Below are 18,700 nucleotides of genomic sequence, written 5' to 3' on the forward strand. Positions count from 1 at the left end.
AAACATTTGTTGTCTAAAACTAGGGGAGATAAAGGCAGGAGAGCCTGGCTTACACACCTTTGCTAGTGTGCTCACACTCAATATGGGGTGGGGGCAAAGGAGGGTCTCCAAGAGATAGATTCCTTCACTTCTCAGAAGGATCTGGGCTAAAAGGGGTGGGACAGAATGTTGATATGATTATAGTTTCCTTTGACATCACCTCAACTTTTTTTTTCCCCCTACCTGATTCAGTGGTCCCAGGACCAGGGCTGCAACTGCAGGTGCCAGAAGAGTAATGATCCCTGAGCAAGAAATTTTAACTGTACTTTTAAATGTTTATTATTTTTTTAAGATTTTATTTATTTATTTGACAGAGAGACACAGCAAGAGAGGGAACACAAGCAGGGGGAGCGGCAGGCAGTGGGAGAGGGAGAAGCAGGCTTCTTGCTGAGCAGGGAGCCTGATGTGGGGCTTGATCTCGGCGCCCTGGGATCATGACCTGAGCCCAAGGCAGACGCTTAACGACTGAGCCACCCAGCCACCCCATGTACCTTTAAATGTTTATGTCAGAATTCCTAAGGGCCTAATGTGATAGATTCTGCCTTCGCCTCATCTGGCAAAATTGGGGTTGACAAAATGTAGCTGTATTACTTAGTGGTTGAGATACTCCAGTAGTTCCGAACCTATGTAATGATGATACTCTATATGAATGGGAGTAGACTGAAGGGAAAGCATTTGCTAGACTGGCATTGCTGTTGACAATCTGGACTAGGACAGTGGCCAAACCTACTGTTTCTTCTAAAGGTGAAAAATTTTGGATTAAATTCAATGATAAATGGAGAGGAGGAATAGTAGCTGAGAGTAAAAGAATGAATAAATAGGTTATGCAACAAGGGAAATCCATTAAATTGGTACCCTGAAAGGTTCAGAGCAAGAGATAATATTGTCTCTTTACTCAGTTATATCAGATGCCTGCAAGAATGAAGCCATATGTTGCCAAGAGTGCTACTACTTTTGGAACCTGACAAGGTGGAATGGGAGCCTGCAAACTGAGTGGCGTTGCTTGGGGAGATGAGCTGGACCAATTGTTGATGACTGAGTGGGACTCTAGTAATGTGCCAGTATCTTTTGAGTATTTTATTTTATTTTGGAAAGAAGACAGGAGATACGCAAAAATTTAAATGTACAATACCTTCTTGTTGACTATAGGTATAGTGTTGTATGCAGGTTACACTGGCATTGTTGCTAAGATTATATTTATATTGATGGTCAAATATATTGAGTAATTGAGCTAAAGGCTTTTCAGGATATAATACTGATGGAAAATGGCTTGAAGAACTGGATTTAAGTAACCATTAGCTAATTTCTATGATAAATAGTTCATCACAAGTTCATAATAAGGTACAAATAGAAAGGGGAAGAGTAATCAAATAAGCATAAAAACATGAAAATGTGTATAATGGCCTTATAGGATGGATTTGTTTTTTACTATTGCTGATGTCATATAAATGCTATACTAAAAGGAAATGCCCAGGTAAATATATTTTGCTGTGAAAGAGCATTGGCCAAAGGTCAGGGGGTGGCCTGTATAGTAAATAATTTAACCTTGCTTTTGCCCTCAGCTTCTGGAAAATAATCTCTAGGCCCTTGGAATGTCATGCCTGATAGGAATGTCTTTGTTTACCTGGGGGTCTTATGCCTTCCAGATAGTAACTATGTGATTTAGGGTTAGGGTGAGAGCCATATGAACAACAAAATGAAGTGTGGGAGCTTTGGTTCATGAAGCTTGGCCTCCTGAGGGTTGGAAACGGAAATCGTGTGAGCAGTCAACCATACCTACATGATGGAGCCCATTGAAGGCTCTGGACACCAATGCTTGAGTGAGTTTCCCTGGTTGGCAGTACTCCATGCCATTGTCACATATCCATTGCAGGAGAATAATGTCTTGATTCCATGGGGGAGGACAACTGGAAGCTCTTCCTTCCAACTGGAAGCTTACCTTCCAGGACTCTGTTCCATTCCCTTCTTCCCTTGACTGATCTTAATGTCTATCCTCTAGCTGTAATAAAATGTAACTGTGAGTATTAACAGCTTTCAATGAGTTCTGAGAGTCCAACTAGTGAATTACTGAAACTGAGAGTGGTCTTGGAGACCCTTGAACTTGCTGTTGCTGTCATAAGTGAGGGCAATCTTGTGTGGGGACTGTTTCCTCTATCTTCTGCACAAGATAAACATATAAACATCAATTGACATTCTATATACTAGTAATTAACAATAAGAAATTTAAATTAAAGGGGCACCTGGCTGGCTCAGTCAGTGGAGCATGTGGCTCTTGATCTCAGGGACGTGAGTTCAAGCCCCATGTTAGGTGTAGAGATTACTTTAGAAAATGAAACTTAAATAAAAAACCAATATCACACAATAAAGTATAAACAAGACGACACCAAGTAAAAAAGCATGAAAAATATGAAAAACTTAGGGAATAATTTGTCAGAAGATGTGAAAGACCTGTATACCTTCGGCTCATGTCATCATCCCAGGGTCCTGGGATCGAGTTCTTGCTCAGCGGGGAGCCTGCTTCTACCTGCCGCTCTCCCTGCTTGTTGTGCTCTCTCTCTCTCTGACAAATAAATGAATAAAATCTTTAAAATCAAAACAAAATAAAAAACCAAAAACTACAAATGTAATAAAATGTAACAACATTAAAGAATACTTAAAGAAATTGAGAGATATACCTATTTATGAGTCAGAAAACAATATTGTTAAGATTTCAACTATCCCCAAATTGATCTATAGATTCAAATTAATCCAAATAAAAAACACAGCAGCTTTTTTGTTGTTGAAATGGACAAACTTATTCTACAATTCATATGGAAATGTAAAGGACTTAGAATAGGCAAAACAAACTCTGAAAAAGAAACCTTTATTGAAGTATAATTTACATTCCATATTTAAATTGTACAGTTCAAGGACTTTTTTTATACAAAAGTTTATTCTTAAATGTTCAACAGGCTCCAAGACAACAGTTCATTCTAGCTATAGGTGGCAACAGGTGTTATGGCAGGGAATCCAGATGTTTAAAAAGGAATGGAATTAAGGATCACCTCAGTGACCTTTATTAAATTTACCTAGTTGTGAAACCATCACCACAATCAAGTTCTAGAACATTTGTATCACCCCAATAAGATTCCTGTACTAATTTACAGTTAATGACCATTCCCATTTTCACCCCCAGGCAACCACTAATCTACAGATCTTTATAGATTTTTCTGGAAATTTCATATAAATAAAATATACAAATGCAATCCTTGATCTTTTGTGTCTTGCTTCTTTCACTTAGTGTAGTTTTTTTTTTTTTTTTTTTAGATTTTATTTATTTGACAGAGAGAGACACAGCCAGAGAGGGAACACAAGCAGGGGGAGTGGGAGAGGGAGAAGCAGGCCTCCCGCTGAGCAGGGAGCCCGACGCGGGGCTCGATCCCAGGACTCTGGGATCATGACCTGAGCCGAAGGCAGGCGCCCAAAGACTGAGCCACCCAGGTGTCCCTTAGTGTAGTATTTTTGAGGTTCCTTCATGTTGTAGTATTTATTAGTGTTTGTTCGTTTGTATTGTTGAATGCACCACGTTTTTGTGTATCCATTTACCAGTTGATGGACATTTGGATCGTCTCTACTTTTTGCCTTGTATAAATAATGCTGCTATAAATAAGTGCAAGTGTTTGTGTGAACACATTACCTATCTTTTGGGTGGATACCAGGAGTGACGTCGCTGGGTCTTAGGATAAATTTATGATGAACTTTTAAGGAAACTGCCACTTTTCCAAAGTGGCTATACCACTTTAATGCATTTACACCAGAAATGTATGAAAGTTCCTAATTCTCCATGTATTTGCCAATATTTGTTACAATTGTCTTTTTTTGTTATAGCCATTTTAGTGGCATGTAAAGTGGTATTTCATTGTGGTTTTCATTAGAATTTCCCTAATGACTAATAATGTTGGCATCTCTTTATGTGCTTACTTGCACTATTCTCTTCTTTGGTGAAATGTCTCTTCAAGTCTTTTGTCCATTTTTAAAATGGGTTGTTTGTCTTCTTTTTATTGAGTTGTAAGTGTTGTTTATATATCCTGCATACAGGTCCTTTATCAGACATAGGATTTACAAATGTTTTCTCCCAGGCTGTTTTTTTTTTTTTTTTTAAGATTTTATTTATTTATTTGGACAGAGAGACAGCGAGAGAGGGAACACAAGCAGGGGGAGTGGGAGAGGGAGAAGCAGGCTTCCTGCTGAGTAGAGAGCCCAATGCGGGGCTCGATCCCAGGACCCTGGGATCATGACCTGAGCTGAAGGCAGACGCATAACGACTGAGCCACCCAGGTGCACCCTCTCCCAGTCTGTTTTGTCTTTTCATTTTCTCAGTGGTGTCTTTGGAAGCACAAACCTTTTTGGTTTGCTGAAGTCCAGTTTATTATTTTTTTTCCTTATGGATCATGCTCTTGGTGTCCTTTCTAAGAATTTCTTGCCTAAAACAAGGTCACAGAGTTTCTCCTGTTTTCTGCTAAAACTTTTATGGTTTTAGCTTTTATATTTATGTCTATGATCCATTTTGAGTTGTTAGAATGGTGTGAAGCAAGATTTAAATTTATCTTTTTGCATGTGAATATCCAATTATCCCTCCACCAAATGTTGAAAGGCTTTTTCTTTCCCCATTGAATTGCCTTCACACTTTTGTGAAAAAAAAAAAAAAAAAAATGTTTACCAGAAGTATGAGGGTTTATTACTGGACTCTGTTCTGTTCTGTTGATCTATGTATCTATCCCCACGCCAGTACCATACTATCTCAATTACTGTAGCTTTATAATAATTCTGAAATTGGTAGGCAAATGTCCTTCCTCTTTGTTCTTTGGCAGGTTCCTTTTTGCTATTCTTTTTTTTTTTTTTTTAAAGATTTTATTTATTTATTTGACAGAGAGCGAACACAAGCAGGGGGAGCGGCAGGCAGAGGGAGAGGGAGAAGCAGGTTCCCAGCTGAGCACGGAGCCCGACGTGGGGCTCGATCCCAAGACGCTGGGGTCGTGACCTGAGCCGAAGGCAGATGCTCAACCGACTGAGCCACCCAGGAGCCCCCTTTATGCTATTCTTGATCCTTTCTAACTCTCTCTATATTTTGAAGATTAGTTTATCAGTTTTGGGGGAAGAAAGCCTGCTGGAAGTTTGATAAAATTGTATTGAATCCGTAGATCACGTGACTTTTCTTCTTCTGCTTATTAATATGATTACATTGACTGATTTTTGAATGTTGAAACAGCCTTGCATCATGGAATAAATCTCACTTGGTCATGATGTATAATTCTTTTATATGGTGTTAGGTTCAATTTGCTGATATTTTGTTGAGGATTTTTACCTCTATATTCATGAGGAATACTGGTCTGTAGTTTTTTTGTTGTTGTTATGTGTTGGTATGGCTTAAGTATCAGGGTAATACCGGCTTCACAGACTTGGAGAGTGTTCCTTCTTCCTCTATTTTTTGAAAGATTGTATGGAATTTCGATATTATTTCCCCTATAAATGTTTAATGCAACTAACCAGTTAAACCATCTGGCTTTAGGCTTTTTTGTGTGGGAAGATTTAAAGTTACTCTTTGCTTACTATTGTTGGTGAAATATAAATGGTGCAGGCATGTGAGGACCATGCCCTGGGTCTCAGATCTCAGATATCAGTTAACTGTCTTGGGGAGCTACTATGGTAGAATTGGAAGACAAGAAATAAAAATTAAAATCACACCGAGATATCACTATATACTAACCATTATGGATATATCTATATATATACCTATGTAGGTATATATATATGAGCTAAAGTAACAAAAGATGGAAAATACCAAGTACTGGCAAGAATCTGGAGCAACTAGAACCCATACACTGTGCTGGTGGGAGTGTATATTGGTAGAGCCACTTCGGAAAACTAGTTTTATAAGCTAAAGCTGAGCATATCGATACTGTATGACTTGGCAGTTCAAATCCTAGAAATATGCCTGACAGAAATTCATAAATGTGTTCATTAATAAATAGGTTCTAGGGCACCTGGGTGGCTCAGTTGGTTAAGCAACTGCCTTCAGCTCAGGTCATGATTCTGGAGTCCCGGGATCGAGTCCCACATCGGGCTCCCTGCTCAGCGGGGGGTCTGCTTCTCCCTCTGACCCTTCCCCTCTCATGCTCTCTGTCTCCCATTCTCTCAGATAAATAAATAAAATCTTTAAAAAAAAATAAATAGGTTCTAAAATATTTATAGCTATTCCTAATAGCCTGAATCCACAGACAACCCAAATGTCCATCAACAGTGGAATAAACATATTGTAGTATATTCACACAGTGGAATATAACACGACCATGAGAATGAATTATCTACAACTGTATTCAACAAAATGGATGAACCTCACATTTACAATGTGAATGAAAGATAGACACTAAAGAGTATATTCTAAAATATGAAATATAACTGTTTGGCTCAATTTATATAAAATACCAAACAGACAAAACTAATCTATGCTGTTAGAAGTCAGGATAGTGTTTATCTTGGGGGTTGAGGGGACAAGGCCTGGAAGGGAGCACAGGGAACGCTTCTGGAGTGTTTGGTATGTTGTGTTTCTTGATCTGAGTATGTTCAGTTTGAAAGAGTTCATTGAGCTGTTTGCTTATGATATCTGCATTTTCTGTATGCATTATACATTAATAAAAAGGTTTAAAAATAAGGTAAAATTGCATGCTAGAAAGCCCCTTTTCTTATGAGTATCATAAAAAACATTGAAGGGAGGGGCGCCTGGGTGGCTCAGATGGTTAAGCATCTGCCTTCAGCTCAGGTCATGATCCCAGCATCCTGGGATCGAGTCCCATATCGGGCTCCTGGCTCAGTGGGGAGCCTGCTTCTCCCTCCCCCTCTGCCTCTGTCCCTGCTCATGCTCTCTCTCTCTATCTCTGTGTCTCAAATGAATAAATAAAATCTTAAAAAAAAAAAACATTGAAGGGAAAATGAGAAAGTGTCTATATATCAATGCTTTTTTTAAAAAAAAGGCAGTGCTCTTTCTAGAGAAGTTATTCAACTATAATCAGTATATTCAACTATAACTTCCAGTTATTCAACTATAATCATATCTTAGACTAACCAAATACAGTGCAACAAGATTTTATCCCATAGCAGTTGAGACAAAAGTACTCTTAGTGTGCGTGTAGAAAATGAATGTATCTTACCAAATTGAAAGAAAAACAAAATAAAAATGTTATGTATTGAAACCCAATTTATCAACCACTCCTTTTCAAACAGGAATCCCAAAGAAAGCAGAAGCTTCAGCAGATGAGACCGGAAGTCCAGTGTCCTGTGGCTCAGTTCCATTGTTTTAGGGGGATGAGAAGTCTATGGTCTGCAGCTTACATAAATGATAGCTTTTGGGGTACAGGTTAGAAAGTATGCATACCTTTTTGGGATGTGAATCACCTGCTGTCACAGCACGGAAGTAATGAGACAACAGTTGCCAACTTTAGATGTCTGTAAGGTTTAATAACTATATTCCTGTTAACATCGGCTAGAGCTATGCCTAATTTGCCAATGCATAAAGTCATTTTAAACTTAAAGTGAGACTTTGGGTTTAAAAATTCTATTTCGTTTTTTAAAAACATACTCTGGTGAAGGGAAGAGAAAGAACAGTTCCCCATGGCAATTTTTTCTGTGCCTTAAATGTCCACGATCACAAAAACTTCTGGCTTCTACTCACAGATCTGCCTTCCCAAATAAGTTTTTGCCTTGACTTTGGTGCTCTGTAGGTGTTTGGACAATGAAAACGCTTCTCCCCACCCTAGGAATTCGGGAAAAAAAAAAAAAAAGGTGGCCAATATTAAGTACTTTAAATCCCAGGGTATGAAGAACTAATCAGTGCTGAATTTATAAAGTCCTTCATCCAAAAAGTGAAACATAAGAGATTACAAGTCATCTCCTGGGGTCTGTCTTTCTACCATCTCCTGGGGTCTGCTTTCTACCATTTGTATGAGCTTGAGGGTCTCTGTGTGAATCATGCAACCAAACAGGACTATCGCTCAAATGCCTTATCAAAGTGTCTCCCTATGCATATAACTGCATGTCAACTGTGGTGGTGCAGATACTTGTATTTCCAATTGACTGAAGGATACTTGGCTCTGTTTGCCTTCTGCTTACTTAAGCTGTGGTCTGTCATGCCCATCTCCCCCTGTACCCCAATCGCAGCATCCGGCACTCCTCTTCCCCACTATGAGACGTCTGATGCATCCCCAGTTGTGAGTTCCCGCTGAAGGCTTTTTCAGTCAATGGCTTTATACTTTTTCTCCACTATGTGTTTTCTGGTGTTTAATGAGATTCGATCTGTCCGTGAAGGCCTTCTGACATTCTGTACAAGCATAGGGTTTCTTTCCGGTATGAATAATCTGATGCATACTTAATGTTGCTTTCTGGATGAAGGCTTTCCCGCATTTACTGCATTCGTAGTGTCTTTCTCCAGTATGAGATTTCTGATGGATAGTGAGGCGGGACTTCCAGGTGAAGGTTTTTCCACAGTCACTGCATTTATAGGGTTTCTCTCTAGTATGGATTTTTTGGTGTGTTATAAGATTTGACCTGTCAGTGAAGGCCTTTCCACATTCAGCACATATATTGGGTTTCTCTCCTGTGTGAATCTTCTGATGCACACGGAGTTGCGACTTCTTAGTAAAGCATTTCCCACAGTCACTGCATTCATAAGGCTTCTCTCCAGTATGAATTCTATGATGTGCAATGAAATGTGACTTCTGGATGAAGGCCTTCCCACATTCAGGACAAACGTAGGGTTTCTCTCCTGTGTGGATCCTCTGATGCACACTTAATGTCGATTTCTGGATAAAGGCTTTCCCACATTCATTGCATTCATAGTGTCTCTCTCCAATATGAGATTTCTGATGTATTTTGAGGCGTGACTTCCATATGAAGGCTTTTCCACAGCCATTGCACTTATAAGGCTTCTCTCCAGTGTGAGTTTTCTGGTGTTTAATGAGATTTGACTGGTCACTGAAAGCCTTGCCACATTCAGCACACATATAGGGTTTCTCTCCAGTATGAGTTTTCTGATGTGTAGTGAGGTTTGTCCTATGAGTAAAGACCTTTCCACATTCTGTACATATATAGGGTTTTTCTCCAGTGTGAATTCTTTGATGTACATGGAGTTGTGACTTCTTAGTGAATGATTTTCCACACTCACTGCATTCATAAGGCTTTTCGCCAGTATGGATTCTCTGATGTGTATTGAAATGTGATTTCTGGATGAAGGCCTTCCCGCATTCAGTGCATACATAGGGTTTCTCTCCTGTGTGGATTCTCTGATGCATTCTGAGTGCTGATTTTCTTGTGAAGGCTTTCCCACATTCGCTGCATGCATAGTGTTTCTCTCCAGTATGAGTTTTCTGATGTATAGTAAGGTCTGAATTCTGGGAGAAGCCTCTTCCACATTCACTGCATTCATATGGTTTTTCTCCTGTATGAATTCTCATATGTCTAAAGAGATACGATCTGTGGAAAAAGGCTTTTCCACATTCAGTGCATTTATAGGGTTTCTGCCCGGTATGAATTTTCTGATGTGTAATGAGGTTTGACTTGAGAGTAAAGGCCTTCCCACACTGAGTACATATATAGGGTTTATCTCCTGCATAAACACTTTGAGGTACATTAATCTGTGGCTTCGGAATGAGGGCTTTGTCACTTTTATGGCATTCATGGGATTTTTCCTCAGCATGAATTCTCTGATGCTCAAAGAGATGTGACTTCTGGGGGAAGCTCTTTACACACTCAGTACATACATAAAGTTGCTCCCCAGTCTGAATGTTCTCATGGTGGATGAGAACTTGTTTGTTGCCAAGATGTTTTTCACATCGATTAATTTCACAGGAATTTGCTCCTGTATTTGCATTCTCAGTAGAGGAAGAGCTATGGGCAAAATTATTATCATTTCCAAAAATCTTATCAAGCTTCTTTGTTGCATTGCTTTTATTATGATTGTGTAAGTTTAAAGTATGCTTCAAACTCTTTCCAAATGTGTCATAGTTATGGAGTCTTTTAATTGAAGGAACAAGCTTGGTACTCACGTGAATTATTTTTTCAGTATTTTTACATTCATAGGCCCTCTCCTTAATCAGTACTTTCACATGACTTAAAGGGTTATTTTGGCTTTCTTGGTATCTCTCTAGCTGGCTATTATTTTGCCACAATTCTTCTAAAATGGAACACAATGGATCTTTTCCTATGGGCTGACCAAATTTCTCACAGTGGAATGAAACTTTTCCAGAAATTCTCTGTTGCTGCATTTCCCCAATAGCCTCGTCTAAAAAGAAGAAAAAAGTAAAAATGACTCAAAGGACAATTAGCAGAGGGTAGGGGGTACCTGTAGTTCAGACAAGATGAGTGCAGAAATGGAAGAGTCCATATGATAATAATGAAAATAGTAATAATGTAGTAATACAAAATTCTTCTAAAGCACTTACTGTTGCAAAATAATTATATACCATTTACGATGTGCCAGGCACCGTTCCAAGTGCTCTACACATAATAGCTCACTGGATCCTCACCAAACCCTAAGCAGCAGCCATCATTACCAATCATGTTTCACAGATGAGAAAACAGAAGCACAGAGGTTATGTAACGTGCTGAAGATCAAATTGCTAAATAAGTGAAAGAGATGGGATTTGAATCCTGGGGATTCATATCCACTATGTAGGAGGTCTGGAGAGTGAGTCTAACCAGAAGAAGAAACCGAAGTCTGTTAAAGGGAAGTCCTAGCATGGCAGAAATAGTTCAGATTGTATGTCTTTATTACTTATTAGCTCTAAACCTTCCTAATCTCTTTGCTTTCTCTCACTTTTCCCTCTGAACCATATGAGCACCAACATAAAATTTATGTGCCTCAAAGACCCATTCCTCTACATCTATAGGAAACACTGTGGCAACATCAGCCATCCAAATAGTCAGTAGATATCTGTGCTCCCACTCTATAGCCAGCTGCAAGTTTTCCTTGGTCCCAGGGACCAAGGACCTGGGGACCACGTGCTTTCAACAAGTGTCAAGTAGGCAAGGGAAAGCCACCTATGGCAGAACTGCAAGCCATCCACCAAAAACGATTTGCATTTGTCTCTTCTTTTATACTACTAGGATGTAGCTGGGCATTACATTTACCAGCCTCACTTTGTCCTCACCAGTGGAGTATGAGTACAAGTGGTATGTGCGGCTGCCAGGCTGGGCCTTAAGACAGTGGGCAAAACTCTCCCCCTCTCTCCTTCCCACTGGACTCAACGATGACCCAACATTAACCACGCAGCTGACAACGATGCCCTAGGAGACGGCAGAGCAATGACTTGGAACATGGTCCCTGAATGACCCATTGGGATCAGAGTTGACTTGTTGAATGAATCCATTCATCTCAGAATTCTTATATAAAAGAGGATATACATTGATACTAAGCTTGTTGTTTCGCTCCTCTGCATATTCAAAATGTATTGTCCTTGGTATTAGCTCTAATTTCAGTACACTTCTAGGGAGGTTATATCCACTATGAATTTACAAGTCGGACATGGTACCACTCATATCGATACTTAATTTGGCCCAGTTTTCTTTGGAAACACAAAGCCTGCAACTGTGAACATTTCATGCAGCTGTCTCCTCTTTCCAAATATAATCTATGGTCCTTTGAATTCCTCTGAGCAGACACTTGAAAAATCCTTCCAAAAGAGAGAAAATTTCCTCCTCTGCCTATCTCCCCAAATTCAATAAATTTAAGTTTACCAAACATTTTCCATGCTTTGCTTCAGAAAATGGAAGAATAAATGTGCTGGGTATCAACTTATTGCCTCTCAACTCTGAATTCATGCCTCTTTGCCTGCTCTACAAAAAAATGGATCTGAGTCTCTTTAAATATCTGTCCCACTGTTGAGCCTTTTCAGCACAGGGTGATGGCGAAACACTGCAGGAGGAGGGGGTTTTGCTTCCTGGCTCTGGTGGGCTCACTCAGCGGGCTCCTCCAACAAGGGCTGCTTATCTGGCACCAGGCTCCCGCGGTGCAGGTGGCTTTGCCAACACTGGGCTCCTGAGGCACACGCAGCTTCCCACGCACCCAGGTCTTGCGGTGTGGGTGGCTTCTCTGGGCCTCAGCTTCTGCAGTGCGGATGACTTTTCTAGCACCCAGCTCCTGCAGCACTAGTAGCTTCTTCAGCTCCAGGCTCCTGCAGTGTGTTGCAGTTGGCAGCACACGGCACCGAGCAGTTGACCCTGGCACCCCTCGCAGACGATGTGTAGGGGGCTACCTCCAATGAGAAGCTTCCCCATGATCAGCTTTCTCTGGAACCCCCGAGGGCAGCTTGCCAGCAAGTTCCACCAGCGTGGCACCACAGTAACTCTTCTTCCATGCTCTGGGCCCTGGCTGGGTCCCTCAACAAGGTCTGGATTCATCGCTGGGAAGCAGGGGAGGCTCTTCCTTGGGTGCTCCATCACAGCCTGAGACGCACCGGCTGTTCCTTTTATCTGCTATTCCGCTATTCCTTTATTCTTTAGCTTTCCCTTTACTTCTGCTAGCTAATCTCTTGTCACTTCCATCTTGCCAGAGCTAATAATTCTTTATGTTATGCTTTCCCTGTTCAAATTTGTATGTAGTTTCTCTCCCTGATCAGCCCCTGAATTATACAATAAGAAACAGGCTTTTAGTTCTGGGAACTTTCTAAAAACATAGAGGTAAAGGCCTCAGTTACCACACAGTCTAAAATCTGTGCTTTTTTTCCTGAGTTCCTGTGGGAAGAAAGGTGAGGAAAAGGAAAGAGCCATATGTGCTGGAGTAAATGAGCCATTTCATGGAACACCAAAATCTGATCACCAGGTGAAAATGTATCATCTAAATAGAGCACAGAATAAAGAGTCAGATTCACAGAACACTAACAAATGTGGTAGACATCAAGAAAATGTTAAAGATGCACAGCAAAAGAAACAATCAAAAAAATGAAAAAGCAACCTACGTAAGGGGAGAAGATATTTGCAAGTCATGCATCTGAAGGAGTTAATATCTAAATTACATAAAGAACTCATACAACTCATTGGCACAAAATAAGCAAACCAATTAAAATTGGGTAGAGGAACTGAATAGACAGTTTTCCAAAGAAGATGTCCAAATGGTCACTGAAAGTGAACTAATAAAAAGAATGGAATCAGCAAATTCAATCAGGAATAAAATCATCGTAATCCAGGCATAAGAAAATATGGAGCTGGTTTTAGGTGATATTACTGGGAACTGGAGAGATGAACTGAGAACTGAAAATGATAATTGCAAAAATGGAAAAGCACTAGGAACTGTAGGGTGACTAATTAAAAAAAAACGGCTGAAAGATTTAAGAAGCACTGACAGAATGTGACAGAATTTGGAAGGTGGGAAGGTGATGTGTGAGATGATGATTCTAATTTCTAACGTACTGAGGGTCAAGAGAAACGTCTCATGGGAACTTTCTGGGTAGCTAAATCTAGTACTAAAGTACCAGTGAAAACCAGACTGGAGTTGTCAAAAGCAGAGTCATCAGAATTCAGTATGGATGAATCTCTGCATGTATATGAAGAAAAGATTGGTGAACAGCAGGGTCCCTAGGGGCAACCTCATGTATGGGGGTAAGGAAGAGGAGAAGGCTGGAAAAAAGGGTGAGTAATAAACTGGGTGCGAATCAATAAGAGACAGGAAACTCAAGTGAAACAAGACAAGGTCACTCATAAAAGGAAAACTCAAGGAGACCACAACAGGTCAATAATGAAAGGCTGAAACTAGGTACTGGAGAAATGCAAAATAAAAAATGAGATACCATTTTATACCCATTGTTGGCCAAAAAATGAGAAACTCTGGCTCTATTCATTGGTGGGCAGAAACTCTAGGAAAGCAAGAAGCTTTGCGCACCATGGTTAGTATAGATTCGTGCAGCCAATCTGAGAACAATATGGTGGTGCTCGGTCAAATTCAGGATAAAACTTTGCAATGATTAGGCAGATCCCCTCTTCTATAAACATTCCCAAGAAATTCTCACCTTCCAAAAGGGAATATTTTTGTAGAAATTTATCGTCAAGTTGTTTGTATTAGCTGGGAGTTTGTATTAGCAACAACCCTAGGTTCCACCACTGAGTGAATGGTTAAGTAAGATGTGGTACCAGCACACTGTGGAATACTATGCAGCCATTTGAAAGAATGAAGCCAGATGAACACACTGCAAAATGGACGGTCTCATGGATGAGTGAAAAAAAAGGAACAGAATTAAGACATGTGGTGCGATATAATTTACATATACTAAAAACACATACTCAGAAACCAGTATTTCAGGCTTTTAAAGAATACCACACAAATTCACAGATAAAACACAGTAGCTCAGTTGCCCCTGGGAGGAGGTATAAGGAATGAACATGTGGAATTGGAATAAAAGGGAAGAAATGTTAAAATACCTGAATGTACAAAAAGAATCTAAGATAAAGCGGGTGGGAGTGGAGTAGGAAGAATGAAAAGATCTTAGATAAGATAGGGTAGTATGCATGTGATCCAGGGTACAGAGACTAGAGACAGCTCTCTTGTCAAAAAGCCAAGCAATGAAGACAATGGCTATTTGCAAGGGTCGAACTTGGAGAAACTGCTTAGGTATCAAAGGAGCTTCTGTGAACTATCTCCAATAAACTACAGAAGTTTAGAACTTTCAGGGTGCCTGGGTGGCTCAGTCGGTTAAGCGCCTGCTTTTGGCTCAGGACATGATCCTGGGGTCCTGGGATCGAGGCCCGCACTGAGCTCCTTGCTCAGCGGGGAGCCTGCTTCTCCATCTCCCTCTGCCCGCCACTCCCCCCGCTTGTGTGCTCTCTCTCTCGCGCGCGCGCTCTCTCTCAGTCAAATAGATAAATCTTAAAAAAAAAAAAGAAGTTTAGAACTTTCAAGGCAGGTTATCTTCACAGCCTTTCAAAGGTATCAGCTTCTTCTAGAAAAAGTGAGATTTACTTCCATGTCCGCCATCTGCCTGAGTCAAACTCACTCACCTGAACAGCCCTGATGTGGGGTTTCCCCCTCCAATGTCCATGGCCCCTCTCCTTGCTCCAACTTGAAGATGACCTCTGGTTTGGGAACCTGGTACCCTGTTAACAGGAGATGGTACAGGATTGGGTCCAGCTGACTAGATTTCAGGGGACTTTCAATGACGTTTCCATTTGCTCTTCTGAAAAGTAATCACATTTCACTGGGAACAGAGTAATAATGATAGTGCCGAAAAGGGACTGAAGAATCTTGGACAAATCAAGGATGACACCATCACACACTTAAGATGTTCCAGAACATCCAGCAGCTGAGAATGGAAATAGCCACACTCAGGCGCCTGGCAGACACACAGGCAGCTGGCTTACCCACTGAGCGCAAGTGGCTGTAATTCTCCAGCGTCACATCCCGGTAAAGGCGTCTCTGAGCAGGGTCCAAGTGCTGCCACTCCTCCCTGCTGAAGTCCACAGTCACATCCTCGAATGACATGGAGACCTGTAACAACACAGTCCCGTTCAAGGCGACATGGTCAGCACTGGGGGTTGGAAGGAAGACAAATAGGAAGTTGTCTTTAATGATGTTTTACCATAACATATCACATAGGGTTTTCACTCAATACCTGGTTTTGTATTTCATTTTGTGAGAGAAAAAAAATTACTGAAGTATCTTGACATTCATTGTGTATGTAGTACGTTCATTTGTTTATTTATTCAGTCATTCTTCTGCAAAAATGAGGATTAAAATAGGCTTTCTTTAAGTCCTTTAGTTCATGTAACTACATATATTTACTGATTGATTATGTGCCAGGCCATGGCAATATAGAATTGAATAAAATAGAAATTGAATAAAAAGAAACACATAGAGGAAAAGGCAAAGTAATAGAGCCTTTAAAAACAATACAGAAAATTCAGTCCTGGGTTTTGGCACCAAAAAAAAAAAAAAAAAGAAAAAAGAAAAAAGATAATATAGGGGCGCCTGGGTGGCTCAGTTGTTAAGCGTCTGCCTTCGGCTCAGGTCATGATCCCAGGGTCCTGGGATCGAGCCCCGCATTGGGCTCCCTGCTCTGCGGGAAGCCTGCTTCTCCCTCTCCCTCTCCCCCTGCTTGTGTTCCTTCTCACTGTGTCTCTCTCTGTCAAATAAATAAAATCTTTAAAAAAAAAAAAGATAATATAGATAAATACCTTCATGCTCTCAGATTAGGAAAATAATTCTCAAACAAGATGCAAAAAAACATTAACCATAAAGAAAAAGGTTGATGTCTGGCTACAATAAATTTTTAAACTTCTATTCATTTAAAAGACAGCATTATAAGAGAAGAAAAGGAAAGACACAGAATAGGAAGAGATACCTGCAACACATGGTACTGTCAAAGGGTTCATATCAAGAGGATGTAAAAAACTCTTACAAACCAATAAGAAGAAAGGAGACCACCGAGTAGAAAAGTGGGCAAAGCATTTGAACGGGCATTTTACAAAAGGGGAAATCCAAGGTTTCAATAAACACAAAAAGGGCTTAACCTTAGTAACCAGGGAATGCAAATTTAAACCACAAGGCTCAGTTGCTTGGGCGTCTGCCTTTGGCTCAGGTCATGATCCTAGGGTCCTAGGATCAAGCCCCGCATCAGGCTCCCTGCTTGGCGGGGAGCCTGCTTCCCGCTCTCCCACTCCCCCTGCTTGTACACACATACTCTCTCTCTCTCTGTGTCAAATAAATAAATAAAATAAAATCAATAAGCCACAGTGAGATACCACTATACAACCCCCAGAATGTCCTCAATGAAAAAGACTGATGGTACAATGTGTTGAGGAGAATATGGTGCAATGAGAACTCTCATATTGCTGATGGTGATCTAAACTGGTGCAACTATGTTGGAAAGCATTTTGTCTTTACTGGGTAATGTTAAAGCATGCATACACTAGGACACCGTGATTCCATTCATGGAAATATGCCCAATTAGAATATGTGTACATCTGCAAGAGGAGGCATGGCCAAGAATATTTATAGCAGCATTATTCAAAATGTGTGTAATATTTCATGATAAAAAGTTAAAAATTAATAGTAATTAAAAAAAATCAGTGTTCAACGTAATAGTAACAGTATCTGCTCTCTTTGCCAAAAATATTAAGAATATTCTCTGGGGTGCCTGGGTGGCTCAGTTGGTTTAATGACCGACTCTTGATTTTGGCTCAGGTCATGATCTTGGGGTGGTGAGGTCGAGCCCTGTGTCAGGCTCTGCACTCAGTGCAGTCTGCTTGAGATTCTCTCCCTCTCTCTCTGCCCTCCCCCCAACTCATGCTCTAAATAAATAAATAAATAAATAAATAAATAAATAAATAAATAAATAAAATCTTTTTTAAAAAAGAATATTTTCTTAGTTGCTTTTATTTGCATAATCCCTAAGCCTATAACCCACCTACCCACCCACGAACTAACCATGACTGGTTTTCTAGTTAGCGAGATCTGGGGAGTTGAGGGAGAGAACCATGTGAATGTATTACGTATTCAGAAATTAAGCTAAAAATTACCAATGGGACCAAAATGGAATAGGCATAATTCTCTCTATTTCTCCTGCTAAGTTTAGCTAAAACCCCTAGACATTATATATAAAACAAAGATAAGAACACTATGCCAGTTGGAGAGAGGAAGGCAAACTTGCCATGATCCTCAGAACCTGAGGAATGTCACAGTGGTGATTTCCCCGCGTTTTCTTTTTGCCCCACATTTCTTGGACTAGGTGCTAGAGAAACTGGCAACCTAGAATGCCAGCTGGCACAGCCAGAAACAGCCCCAGGAAAGCCTGCTTTCACTAGTTAAAGTACCAGGAAAAAAGGCAACGTAGCAAGAGAGAAAAACTTAAGGGCACCTGGGTGGCTCAGTCGGTTAAGCGTCTGCCTTCGGCTCAGGTCATGATCCCACGGTCCTGGGATTGAGTCCCGCATCCGGCTCCTTGCTCTGCAGGGAGCCTGCCTCTCTCTCTCTCTCTCCTCCCGGCTTGTACTCTCTCACTGTCTTTCCTTCTCTCTCTCAAATAAATAAATAAATAAAATCTTAAAAAGAGAGAGAGAAAAAAACTTAAATAATACTGCCCTGTTCCAGGCAAGCATCACAGAAAAAAATAAATAAATAATAAAAAAACCAAACTGTGCTCCTACTCCCATTCCCATCAGCAAAGGATGAATGGGGAGCCTAGAATTTCATCCCAGCCTGGGATGATGGTAATGAGACCCCTTGCCCACAGTGTCAATTTAGGCTGTGTGGGGATCTTGGACTTCCACCCCCACTCGATAAAAAGGTGTCCTCTGCCTTCCCACCAGGGTGGTGTCAGAGGTGGTGTGGTGGAAAGCCTGAAATTCTACCCCTGCCCAGTAGCAACAAGGTGCTTGTCCCCTTCTGGGTGTCAAAGGAGGTCAACTGGGGAACCTGAACTTTACCTCCCCCTGGCAATAAGGAGCATTTTTCAGAATCCTCTTCAGAAAAAGAAGATTCTCATTTTCTAGCAGAACAGTGTCAGAGGAGGCCTGTTAAACACAAGATTTAAATAATATCTAGAATCTCATAGTTCCCAAAATATCCAGGACATACTTGAAAATCAGGCTTCATGAGAAGAAGCAAAAAAAATCTCAACTGGTGCGAGAAAAGACAATCAAGAGA

General features: G+C 40.6%; 1 protein-coding gene across 3 annotated transcripts in view; it reads right to left on the reverse strand.

Annotated features, from left to right (window-relative positions):
* Positions 1-3,324: 3,324 nt before the first annotated feature.
* Positions 3,325-18,700, reverse strand: part of ZNF41 (zinc finger protein 41) — a 45,166-nt gene continuing 29,790 nt past the window's right edge. For all 3 annotated transcript variants that reach the window (XM_045876941.3, XM_054507783.2, XM_064573999.1), the window contains exons 3-5: positions 15,418-15,544; positions 15,058-15,153; positions 3,325-10,351 (exon numbers count right to left, since the gene is read on the reverse strand). In XM_045876941.3, the coding sequence (XP_045732897.1) occupies positions 8,319-10,351; positions 15,058-15,153; positions 15,418-15,544 (2,256 nt within the window). In that variant the 3' untranslated portion in view covers positions 3,325-8,318. The remainder of the gene's footprint in view (positions 10,352-15,057; positions 15,154-15,417; positions 15,545-18,700) is intronic.

The sequence above is a fragment of the Mirounga angustirostris genome, unplaced genomic scaffold (genome assembly GCF_029215605.1).
Source record: "Mirounga angustirostris isolate CCGP_5_RB_7025 unplaced genomic scaffold, mMirAng1.0.hap1 SCAF_11, whole genome shotgun sequence".
NCBI lineage: Eukaryota > Metazoa > Chordata > Mammalia > Carnivora > Phocidae > Mirounga > Mirounga angustirostris.